Source organism: Botryllus schlosseri, chromosome 3, assembly GCF_051294905.1.
Source record: "Botryllus schlosseri isolate E-star chromosome 3, Bs_hap1, whole genome shotgun sequence".
NCBI lineage: Eukaryota > Metazoa > Chordata > Ascidiacea > Stolidobranchia > Styelidae > Botryllus > Botryllus schlosseri.
In genome coordinates this window covers 33,112,484-33,124,969 of record NC_137238.1, presented here as the reverse complement: position 1 = coordinate 33,124,969, position 12,486 = coordinate 33,112,484, and the positions used below count along the sequence as shown (strand labels likewise).

General features: G+C 36.9%; 2 protein-coding genes across 6 annotated transcripts in view; one reads left to right on the top strand and one right to left on the bottom strand.

Annotated features, from left to right (window-relative positions):
• The window catches only part of LOC145435095 (NACHT, LRR and PYD domains-containing protein 14-like), a 443,484-nt gene that overhangs the window by 312,970 nt on the left and 118,028 nt on the right, over positions 1–12,486 (top strand). The gene's annotated exons all lie outside the window — the stretch shown is intronic.
• LOC145435125 (uncharacterized) lies at positions 3,295–4,817 on the bottom strand. Its single transcript, XM_080312398.1, has 4 exons — positions 4,456–4,817; positions 4,232–4,396; positions 3,757–3,924; positions 3,295–3,659 (listed from the first exon to the last, which is right to left on the bottom strand). Exons 1-4 carry the CDS (start codon positions 4,567–4,569, stop codon positions 3,465–3,467), a joined length of 642 nt encoding a protein of 213 aa, XP_080168524.1. The 5' UTR covers positions 4,570–4,817; the 3' UTR covers positions 3,295–3,464.

The following is a 12,486-nucleotide window of genomic DNA, read 5'->3' as shown; positions in this document are numbered from 1 at the left end:
CGGTATTTGCAATAAAGCCGAAAAATTAGGGTCGCACCTTTTCGCAATTTATGCAGCTATTCGCAGACAACCATTCAACAATATTCAACCAGCAATAATGCTTTCGATATAGTGCATCATGTACAGCGACACGCTGATCAATTCAAATTTCAGCGTCGTTGTTTGCTATAAGCCGGGAAATTAGAGTCGCTGCTTCGCACCATTTTACAGGCAGTCTCACACACTTTGCTGCATCTGAGATTCATACTAATACATGCATAATTTTTGCATGACGAGAATACGGGTAATACGGTCAATAAACGCCGGAGGCGAGTCATTTAAACCATGTTGCTAGATAATACCGCTTTCGGCTTCAACAAAGTTGCCCAGCAACAAAAAATAGAAGCCCTAATGATCATGCAGAGGAAAGTTCAATTATACATCGAATTTTTCGAATAGACTATCTACATTGTGTAGTTATGAAGTGAAATAGAACGGAGTTTACGCAAAAGTTGCTATTGATCATAGACCAAGCTTGCTTTCAGAGTCGGAAACTAAATGCATATGTAAATTTACCTAGGTTTTCCCCACACGCATCAAATGTAGGCCTACTCAAGTGTTTATGAGGTGGCGAATACTTCGAAGGCTGTTGTCATGCAAGGACGTCACATAGAATTGTGGAGTTTTCTGTAAACTATAATCCAGTGATCTATTTTCAATCACTATATTTTTCATTAATCTAAACTAAGTACTGTTAGTAGGCAAACCCTAGGAAAGTATCCTCTGATAAAAGCAGGAGTAATTTGTTATCCGTGAAATAAATAGATGCTGCGCAATATGAGCGGTGCTGCGATGACTGACAAATACTTTGAATTAATGTATAGAAGTAGCGATTTCGAACTACGTAAAAAGTTAGTCCAGCTCACGCATTTTCCAGCTCTGCGATAATTTTGATCACTATGTTTTGATAATGACTTGCTTCCGAGAAAGAAATAACATTCATTATACGTTAGATGATACTTTTCCTTGATATTCTATCATGTATATTTAGGACTAATGCGACATCACTATGTGTACGACAGGTCTGATTTGAACACCCTAATTTTGCGTATCACACCACAAACTGCGCAAGCCTTCAAAGTTGATAAGTAAACTAGTATTTGCACTCCATCAGAATACTAAAGTAGCTTTTAGCGTATATGTACCTAATACTAAAGTGTTTATGATTTCAGATTGCTTCAACTTCATGACATTTTCAGTATTAACAGAAATATAGACCTAGAATACTAACTTTTATTCGTAAATAGCTACTTCTACCTTAATTTAATGGATTTATCTGAGATCATTTCTTTACTTACTCTCTCCAAAATGTGCATTATACAAGTACGTCACCATCGAAACCCTCTGGCTATAACTATCTGGCAGTATAATTGCAGCAAATACTCGGGTACTAATTTTAAAGTAGCTTAGGTATCTAAATGAGCTCTGAGTCGCTGCTATCTCGCATCTGACCATGGTGTTAACACCGGTATTACCTTCGCTCACTGATGAAAAAGATGAAAGTTATTAAAGAAAGCAGATTAGTATGAAAACTCGTTAAATAGAAGTAAAAGTAGCCTAGAAACATAACTACTTACTGAAAAATCGTTGCGTAGAAGTGGGGTTAGTCTACGAACATAACCACTTACTTACTTTGAAATCTCAACTTGTGCTTGTATTCGTACATTACCTTTACACGGCGTTTTTTAATGGATACTAATTTTATTAAAAATAAACAAAAAGGGCGAAAAATTACATTTTATCCCGGAACGAAGCAAGAAAAATCGTATAAATTTTGTAAAGTAGATAGAAGACTACACTATTCCTATGCACTAAAGACTCTTACACTCTGGATTTTGTTCGGAATTTACGCAAAACCGGTATTGCTCTGCGATATTTTGATCACTATGTTTGGATAATGACTTGCTTCCGAGAAAGAAATAACATTCATTATACGTTAGATGATACTTTCCTTGATATTCTATCATGTATATTTAGGACTAATGCGACATCACTATGTGTACGACAGGTCTGATTTAAACACACTAATTTTGCGTATCACACCACAAACTGCGCAATCCTTCAAAGTTGATAAGTAAACTCATAATGCAACAACTTTAAAACTAACGCGGCTCCACATCGACTTTTTGTGTGCATCTGTTTTGCGGGAGCGTATAGCAAGTACCTATACATACTCAACTTTAATAACGGAATTACCATGCTTAATATTGAATCCCAACTCTAAACTTGATACGTAGATGTAGGACATTATGGCAATGCACCATGCTAAATTTCATCACACATCTAATGAAGGAACACCTTTAGAACTAACGCAGTCGAATACCGACTTTTACGCATATCTGTTTTGCGTGAACATAGCATATACCTATACATAGTCAATTTCAATAGCAGAATTACCGTGTTAAACATTGAATTCCCACCTTGAAAGTTGGTACGCGGTTATAGGACATTATAAAAATGCACCGTACCAAATCCCATCACACATTTCATGATGGAACAACTTTAAAACTAACGCGACTCTACATCGACTTTTTGCGTACATCTGTTTTGCGGGAGCGTATAGCACGTACCCATACATAGCCAACTTTAATAACGGAATTACCATGCTTAACATTGAATACCAACTCTAAACTTGATACGTAGTTGTAGAGCCTTATGGCAATGCACCGTGCTAAATTTCATCACACATCTAATGATGGAACACCTTTGAAACTATCGCAGTCGAATACCGACTTTTACGCATATCTGATTTTCGTGAACATAGCATATACCCATACATAGTCAATTTCAATAACAGAATTAGCATGCTAAACATTAAATTCTCACCTTGAACGTTAGTACACAGTTGTAGGACATAATAACAATGCACCATACCAAATTTCGTCAGACATTTCATGATGTAACACCTTTAAAACCAACGCAGTTCTATACAGACTTTTGGCTAAATCTCTTTTTCCGTAGCGTAGCACGTACCTATACATAGTCAACTTTAATAACAGAATTACTATGTTAATATTCGACTCCCCACCTTGAGTTAGGGTTACCCAGAATACATTGCAGGTCAAATTTGATTCGATTACGAGCATTATAGCGACAGAGATTTACGATAGTGTAAAATGAGCTACCTTATGACATCAAATTTCGTCTTCTCTCCAAGTGGAGATATCATGTTCTATAATATTGTCCATACCGAACAAATATAAATTTGCCTGTGCTGTTGCTTTGCAAGAATACTTCGCTCACATAGTAACCAATTTCTGGTGGATTCCGAATCGATATAGACAGAAATGCGGAAAGTTACATTGGCATGTCTTAACTTCTACCAATATGTAGGCCTACCTACCTATAATCTTATCAGGCCGTAGCGCTCACGCAAAGCATTATCAAGTAAAGGAAAATCTCCTAATTCTCATCTAGATACATATTTATTCGGAAAATATCCCCTTACAGGGTGAGAACAGTTGTTTTCTCAAGGTCTTCATATCTTCCCCACTCAAGCGCGGTAAGACTAGTTTGACTTTGCGGCATTCAGGATTATATCTCACGAAGCTCTGAATGGAATTCACGTATTTCTCATCGATTCTCGTTCTATCGCTATCACTGAGGTCGATTGCCTTTAGCTGTTAATTGAATAATAGGAGATTTATATCAATTTAAAAATGCAGAAACGAACTACATCGCTATATCGGGATCTATGATTGAGCAGAAAGATCTTACCGTATCGCATCGTTTTCCCATCTCTTCGCTCAGATTCCTGATTTGCATGGAAAGCATCTTGCAATTACACAGATTAAATTCTTCCACACGGGAATTGCACAGGACTTTAGTTACTGTTTTGTAGCAGGATGAAATGCCGGGATTTCTACTTAAATCCAGCGAATGCAGCTAAAACATGGTGTGATGTTCAGATAGTTTACGAGACTACAAACGGCTCGAAGACCGTAATAGATTAGTCATAATATTATTTAGCGACGGTTGAGCAATTTTTTTGCGATTTCTACTCCTAATAGCAAAAACTTATTCAACACCGAAGAAGATAATGAAGCTCGTGATCAGAAACACTTTATTGATGATGAAAATTCTATCGAACAATGAAATGTCATGCTTCAATATGACTAAAACTCACATAAGCATTACACTGTGATTGAATATTTCAGTTAGAAAACAAAACAGACCTAGTTCAAATGATCACCTCATAAATTCCGAGACCATTATTTAACGAGATTAGTGAGTCTTCATCCAATTCGCAAGCTGAAAGTCGAACTGTTTTCGTGCAATGCTTTCTTACGAAGCATCCAATTTCTTTCAAGCCCGCCGGTTCCATATCGGCATTGTAACTCAGATCAAGGCTTTCAACCTATAAATCCACCAATTTATATCAAAATGATCCACAAAACTATAGAAACGAGCGAGTACCCTGATATCAGCAAAACTTTCAAAAGCGTGAATTTCCTCGGGTGTAAGGTCACATCCTTTCATGATAAGAGTAACCGTCTTGTCTTTACAAAGTAAGGCAGACAGCGCGATCATACACTCTTCATCCAGCTGATTGTAACTAATGTCAAGATATTGGAGCTAAAAAATATCGGAAACTGTAAATTTACGATCAGCAATGATCAGCCATAAAAAATTCAAACTTATAACAGAAAAAAATGTTGTTTAGTCACTCACGTCATATTATAGGCTAAATATGCTAAGATTAAACTAGAATTTCCCTCATTCATCTCTACACAGCCGCTCATACAGAATGTGATCATTAACAACTGTACCCAGCAATAATCGCGCAGACCTTAATGTTTTTGAGCTGCATAGCAATCAAATCTGTTGACTGCAAGCGCGAGTTCACAACTGACAAATATGTTAGATCGCTCGAAATAATAGTCCCGAGTTGCGTAAAGTTAATGTTCTCCCTGTAGCTGAGATCGAGGTTTTTCAATTTCACCTACGGAAATGAGGTATTAGGAAATATCACTTCGAGAGGCTCTATACTAGATTAGCGCCTAGCTTTTTCCATCACCAATACCTGATGGTGCTGGATAAGTTTACTCAAAATAATCAGAAAATCTTCGGATCCACCACTTTCTTGCAGATTGAGCTCTGTCGAAGCACACTGCTTCATCAGCTCGCAGATTAATGGGATGAGTTTTTCAATGTCGTTGTGTGCTGTAACGCTGAGTTTTCTTATTTCGACCTGAACGAGCGCAAAACTTAACGCATAAAACGCTAAATGATCTATGAACAGCCTAACACTGATCAACTCTGACTATAGTCTATCTAGTAAGGCTATCGAGACTAATGCCTATACCAGTAGCAAATGAGCATTATTCGCTGCGATACCACCAATTCGCGCCTTAACACATTAGTAATACAGAACAATGCGATAACGATAAAGCTGTATCTCAATATTTTACGGATAAGATATACCGAAATAGAACGTGAATTTATAATGATCAATGACTACGAGCGGAATGTGCGAAGGCGTATACCCCAGATTCAAATCCGCGAATTTTATCCAATAGAATCTTGAGGAGGTTTTCATTGAGATGACATTGACGAAATTCTAACTCATACACGTGAGATTGGTGAATAAGAGAATTCGCGATATTATTTATGTCCAATTCAGTGATAGTTTGGTGATAGAGCCCATAAGGAATTTTCACTTCATCATGATCCGTAAGTACTAATTCATGGTACATCCTCTTTTCAGCTTGATGATGTAGATTATCCTAAAATTATTTACTTTTATAACTCTATATTCTATGATGTAAAAGTAGTATCATAAACGCTATCGGATGATATTCAACGTCGTGCAATTCTTCTCGAATATAAGTACAAGTAGCGATTTAAAGGTGCGTAAGTAAATGTTTGTAGACTATCTCCACCTCTAGCGTTCAGAGACGATGAGTAGAGAAGTACTGAGTACTCAAGTAGGTTTTCCCTACATACAGAAAATACTGGAATGTTGGTGATATAGGATCGTTTCTACTTCAAGACTGTTTCAGTATTAAACAAAAAATAGACCCCTGAATACTAACTTTTTACTTATGCAATAGCGATTACAAAGTATTACTTACCCTCTACTCCAGAGGTTTTTCAGGTGGAACTACCTACTTTTAGGACTGTGTATGTCAAAGTAGTTTGAGCTTACGTTTATATCACCTTGACAAGTGACATTATCACACATGAAAATGATATTATCGCGTAATACCAGAAGTTAACACACGTTAATGTGTTTCGGAATTCACTAGAAATTGGTTACTAAGAGAAGTATATCCTTGTGTACACAATAGCGGAGAGAATATTTAAAATGTAGTAAGCAGGCCGATGGGTATTCATTGAGTTGTATAAGCATAAAAAACATTCCCGCGCGCTCCTAAACCCAACCCTGCCTAACCCTACCACCTAATCCTAAGACGCGCGCGGGAATGTTTTTTATGCTTATACAACTCAATGAATACCCATCGGCCTGCTTACTGAAATTGACTATGTATGGGTATATGCTATGTTCACGAAAATCAGATATGCGTAAAAGTCGGTATTCGACTGCGATAGTTTCAAAGGTGTTCCATCATTAGATGTGTGATGAAATTTAGCACGGTGCATTGCCATAAGGCTCTACAACTACGTATCAAGTTTAGAGTTGGTATTCAATGTTAAGCATGGTAATTCCGTTATTAAAGTTGGCTATGTATGGGTACGTGCTATACGCTCCCGCAAAACAGATGTACGCAAAAAGTCGATGTAGAGTCGCGTTAGTTTTAAAGTTGTTCCATCATGAAATGTGTGATGGGATTTGGTACGGTGCATTTTTATAATGTCCTATAACCGCGTACCAACTTTCAAGGTGGGAATTCAATGTTTAACACGGTAATTCTGCTATTGAAATTGACTATGTATAGGTATATGCTATGTTCACGCAAAACAGATATGCGTAAAAGTCGGTATTCGACTGCGTTAGTTCTAAAGGTGTTCCTTCATTAGATGTGTGATGAAATTTAGCATGGTGCATTGCCATAATGTCCTACATCTACGTATCAAGTTTAGAGTTGGGATTCAATATTAAGCATGGTAATTCCGTTATTAAAGTTGAGTATGTATAGGTACTTGCTATACGCTCCCGCAAAACAGATGCACACAAAAAGTCGATGTGGAGCCGCGTTAGTTTTAAAGTTGTTGCATTATGAGTTTACTTATCAACTTTGAAGGATTGCGCAGTTTGTGGTGTGATACGCAAAATTAGTGTGTTTAAATCAGACCTGTCGTACACATAGTGATGTCGCATTAGTCCTAAATATACATGATAGAATATCAAGGAAAGTATCATCTAACGTATAATGAATGTTATTTCTTTCTCGGAAGCAAGTCATTATCCAAACATAGTGATCAAAATATCGCAGAGCAATACCGGTTTTGCGTAAATTCCGAACAAAATCCAGAGTGTAAGAGTCTTTAGTGCATAGGAATAGTGTAGTCTTCTATCTACTTTACAAAATTTATACGATTTTTCTTGCTTCGTTCCGGGATAAAATGTAATTTTTCGCCCTTTTTGTTTATTTTTAATAAAATTAGTATCCATTAAAAAACGCCGTGTATTGGTAATGTACGAATACAAGCACAAGTTGAGATTTCAAAGTAAGTAAGTGGTTATGTTCGTAGACTAACCCCACTTCTACGCAACGATTTTTCAGTAAGTAGTTATGTTTCTAGGCTACTTTTACTTCTATTTAACGAGTTTTCATACTAATCTGCTTTCTTTAATAACTTTCATCTTTTTCATCAGTGAGCGAAGGTAATACCGGTGTTAACACCATGGTCAGATGCGAGATAGCAGCGACTCAGAGCTCATTTAGATACCTAAGCTACTTTAAAATTAGTACCCGAGTATTTGCTGCAATTATACTGCCAGATAGTTATAGCCAGAGGGTTTCGATGGTGACGTACTTGTATAATGCACATTTTGGAGAGAGTAAGTAAAGCAATGATCTCAGATAAATCCATTAAATTAAGGTAGAAGTAGCTATTTACGAATAAAAGTTAGTATTCTAGGTCTATATTTCTGTTAATACTGAAAATGTCATGAAGTTGAAGCAATCTGAAATCATAAACACTTTAGTATTAGGTACATATACGCTAAAAGCTACTTTAGTATTCTGATGGAGTGCAAATACTAGTTTACTTATCAACTTTGAAGGCTTGCGCAGTTTGTGGTGTGATACGCAAAATTAGGGTGTTCAAATCAGACCTGTCGTACACATAGTGATGTCGCATTAGTCCTAAATATACATGATAGAATATCAAGGAAAAGTATCATCTAACGTATAATGAATGTTATTTCTTTCTCGGAAGCAAGTCATTATCAAAACATAGTGATCAAAATTATCGCAGAGCTGGAAAATGCGTGAGCTGGACTAACTTTTTACGTAGTTCGAAATCGCTACTTCTATACATTAATTCAAAGTATTTGTCAGTCATCGCAGCACCGCTCATATTGCGCAGCATCTATTTATTTCACGGATAACAAATTACTCCTGCTTTTATCAGAGGATACTTTCCTAGGGTTTGCCTACTAACAGTACTTAGTTTAGATTAATGAAAAATATAGTGATTGAAAATAGATCACTGGATTATAGTTTACAGAAAACTCCACAATTCTATGTGACGTCCTTGCATGACAACAGCCTTCGAAGTATTCGCCACCTCATAAACACTTGAGTAGGCCTACATTTGATGCGTGTGGGGAAAACCTAGGTAAATTTACATATGCATTTAGTTTCCGACTCTGAAAGCAAGCTTGGTCTATGATCAATAGCAACTTTTGCGTAAACTCCGTTCTATTTCACTTCATAACTACACAATGTAGATAGTCTATTCGAAAAATTCGATGTATAATTGAACTTTCCTCTGCATGATCATTAGGGCTTCTATTTTTTGTTGCTGGGCAACTTTGTTGAAGCCGAAAGCGGTATTATCTAGCAACATGGTTTAAATGACTCGCCTCCGGCGTTTATTGACCGTATTACCCGTATTCTCGTCATGCAAAAATTATGCATGTATTAGTATGAATCTCAGATGCAGCAAAGTGTGTGAGACTGCCTGTAAAATGGTGCGAAGCAGCGACTCTAATTTCCCGGCTTATAGCAAACAACGACGCTGAAATTTGAATTGATCAGCGTGTCGCTGTACATGATGCACTATATCGAAAGCATTATTGCTGGTTGAATATTGTTGAATGGTTGTCTGCGAATAGCTGCATAAATTGCGAAAAGGTGCGACCCTAATTTTTCGGCTTTATTGCAAATACCGATGCTGGAATTGTACTTATGTCACATAGAACTCGGACACCATCGATGAAATTCACATAAAATCATGCGTAGTTGATAAATTACTTAGCGACATCTCGACTCATGGGGAATCAACATTTAGTGTGTTACACGAGAATTCATATTCTCAAAAACTGGTATGGAAAAATGTGGAGACAATAAGAAAATCTCGACTCACGCGGATTAGTAATTTTTAAAAATTAAAATATAGTGTATTATTGGAACTACGTCAATTTTTCGTAAAGATTAATACCTAAAAATAATTCACTTAACGGTATCTGGACTCGTGTTGTTATTTATTTCTCGGAAGCAAGTTATTATCAATACATATTGCTAAATACACATGGAGAATCGGTATTGAAATTCACAAAACAGCTATTTCTCGGAAGCAATTATAACAACGAGAAAATCGGGCTTCATAATTGTGCGGGGGATCCCATTGTTGAATTTGAATTGATCAGCGTGTCGCTGTACATGATGCACTATATCGAAACCATTATTGCTGGTTGAATATTGTCGAATGGTTGTCTATAATGTTAGTTGCATACAAGAATCTCGGAGATCTAAGCTCGAGATTTACGTACTCATGCTTGATTTGTTTCCATAGCCTCGACCTTCGGAATCGCTTGTATGCGTCCAAAGAAAATAAGTCGTGAAATGTGGAAACTGTAGAAACCGTTAGGAATCGCGTACCTGCCGCGAAAAGTTTGTTTAATTGTAACGCCGAGCATTGTGCGCCTAGGGCTAGTCCGTTGGCGTTTAGCGCTGATTAAATTATCCTTATACTCGACATGCAAAGTAAATTTGCAGGTATTGGAATGAATTCAGTTGTAGTGTGCGCTCATATTAGGTCATGAAATGCGGAGACCTCGGCAATCGAAACCGCGATCTGTCTGCGCTCAAAATCGCATTTTATATGAATTAATTAATTAGTGATGATGTGTAGAATTTTGATATATCATCATAGAACCCCGCGCCTAGTTCAACGTTGATGAGTGTTATCTGTGAATATCTGGCAAATATAGTATTCCATTGACATCATAGTTTTCGAAATTTATGTGTAATCTGAATGTTATTTATATCCAAAAAAGTAAGTTATTATATTAATATTTTCAAGTCGCAGCGCTTAAAATCGCATTTTATATTAATTAATTAGTGATGATACATTTCAAGTTATTCAATACATATTGCTAAATATACATGGAAAACCGGTATTGAAATTCACAAAACAATGAAATTTGCTCATAAATACACACGATGTGGCAGTGGCAGGTGACGTGGCAATGGGCATCCTGTAGGCGTGACAATGGGCGTCATATAGGCGTGGCAATTAAGGCGACGTGGCCTTCTGTGATTGGTGCGTACCGATCGATTCAACCCTCACTACTACTCGGTTAGTCTTCGTGAATAATACGGAAACATTGAGAATAATACAGAAACATAGAATTGCTTCAATATCACAAGCCCGATTGGACCATATATGTCAGCTTTGAAATATTGTGTTTTCTTAGTGGTGAGAAAATAACGATGCAAATGTAACCTTGATACACATGGGCCACTGTCATCTGTTCATGTCGGACAGCAGAAATTCAAAAAAGCTAAAATATCTTAATAATTTCCCAGAAAAGATTGACATAGTCAGAGAAGTGCAAGGGGAAATCGTCTCCCAGTATCTGATGATGATAGGGGTAAAATACCATGGCAGATTGGAGCTTACATATGTTAACTGATTTTTGCTCGAGTATCAACCGTGACAACCTACAGAATTATGGGTTATGAGCGTAAATTTGGGCACAGAATGAATCTCGTAGAAGCAATATCAGTAGAAGCAATATCAGTTTAAATCAACCAAATAAAGCGGTGCAAATGTTTATTTCAAGTCTATTGATTCACTTTCGACTGCTTGTGGTTTTTGAAACATATTATACTATAAACACAAAATATTAAAAATAGTGCTTTTACGTGGGTTATGAGACAATGTGGTGGGTGCCTAACCCAAAATCTTGACGTGATAGAGAAAACCGGAAGTCATTTTTGAATTCAGTGCCCAAAAGTTAGTCAAAGCAAATTGTCTGATCACAGTCAACAAAAATTGTGTTAACCAGTGTAACCTGTGATGAGTTGCAGAATTTATGAACCAACAAATGCAGCAGTTTGTAATGACTGCCTAGTAAAGAAAGGACAAAGTGAGATTAATACTTGCTTTCAGTTGACAATTCTTTGCAAGTTATTTTCCTTGAGCCAAAATTTATGCATGGGATTGGAAAATAATTATTTCTTTCTCAACTAGTGGCTCTTGTAGAATATTGCGATTAACAGATTCAAGGTCAAATATAGGAGGCCAGTTCCTCATCACCTAGTGCTTTTTGGGTGTCTGCTTTCCCTCATACACATATAACAGCAGTACATGCGTATCCTTGGCGTCTGACCGCACAGAAAACACGATATTTCAAAGTCGGCACATGTGATTCGATCGAGCTTGTGATATTGCAACAATTCAATGTTTTTGTATTTCTTACGAAGACTAACTGAGTTTGCATGTGCAATTGTTAATGCACCACAGAGGTTGCCATTTCGGATAATGCAACACTTTAGGAACCTTTTAAAGCTGTCAATGGGCATTTTCATTCACACGAGTTGTAAGTCGGAATTTCAAATACCACTACTAACCCATGGTATCAGGGTTATGTTCGTGCATTTTACGTTGGTATCGTTTGTCTCTTATTTGTCTAGGATTAGTAATCCACTCCAATCAATATTTCCTCGTCTGTCGGGCTTCTGTGTTTATGTTGTCTAGTGGTCTTTCGTTTAAATGCACTCTTGTTCGTGTCGCCTGTATTTAAGTTATTCTGCTGATAATACACTGATTTCGTATTGCAACCTCGTCGTATGAGTTATTGTTTAAACAAGATCAAGAACACGACAATCAGTATCATGCCAATGCCAGTATCACGGCAATACAAAAAGCTACCAAACGTTGGCCTATGATGAAAAGGATTTTTTCTGCTGATCGAAAGTGAGATACCTTCTCTACCTTGCCAAGTAATCTTTTTTTCACATCCTAGGGATGTAAAAAGTTCCTAAGATTTCTATTTCAAGTACCAAAACCTATGTCAGATCATTGACT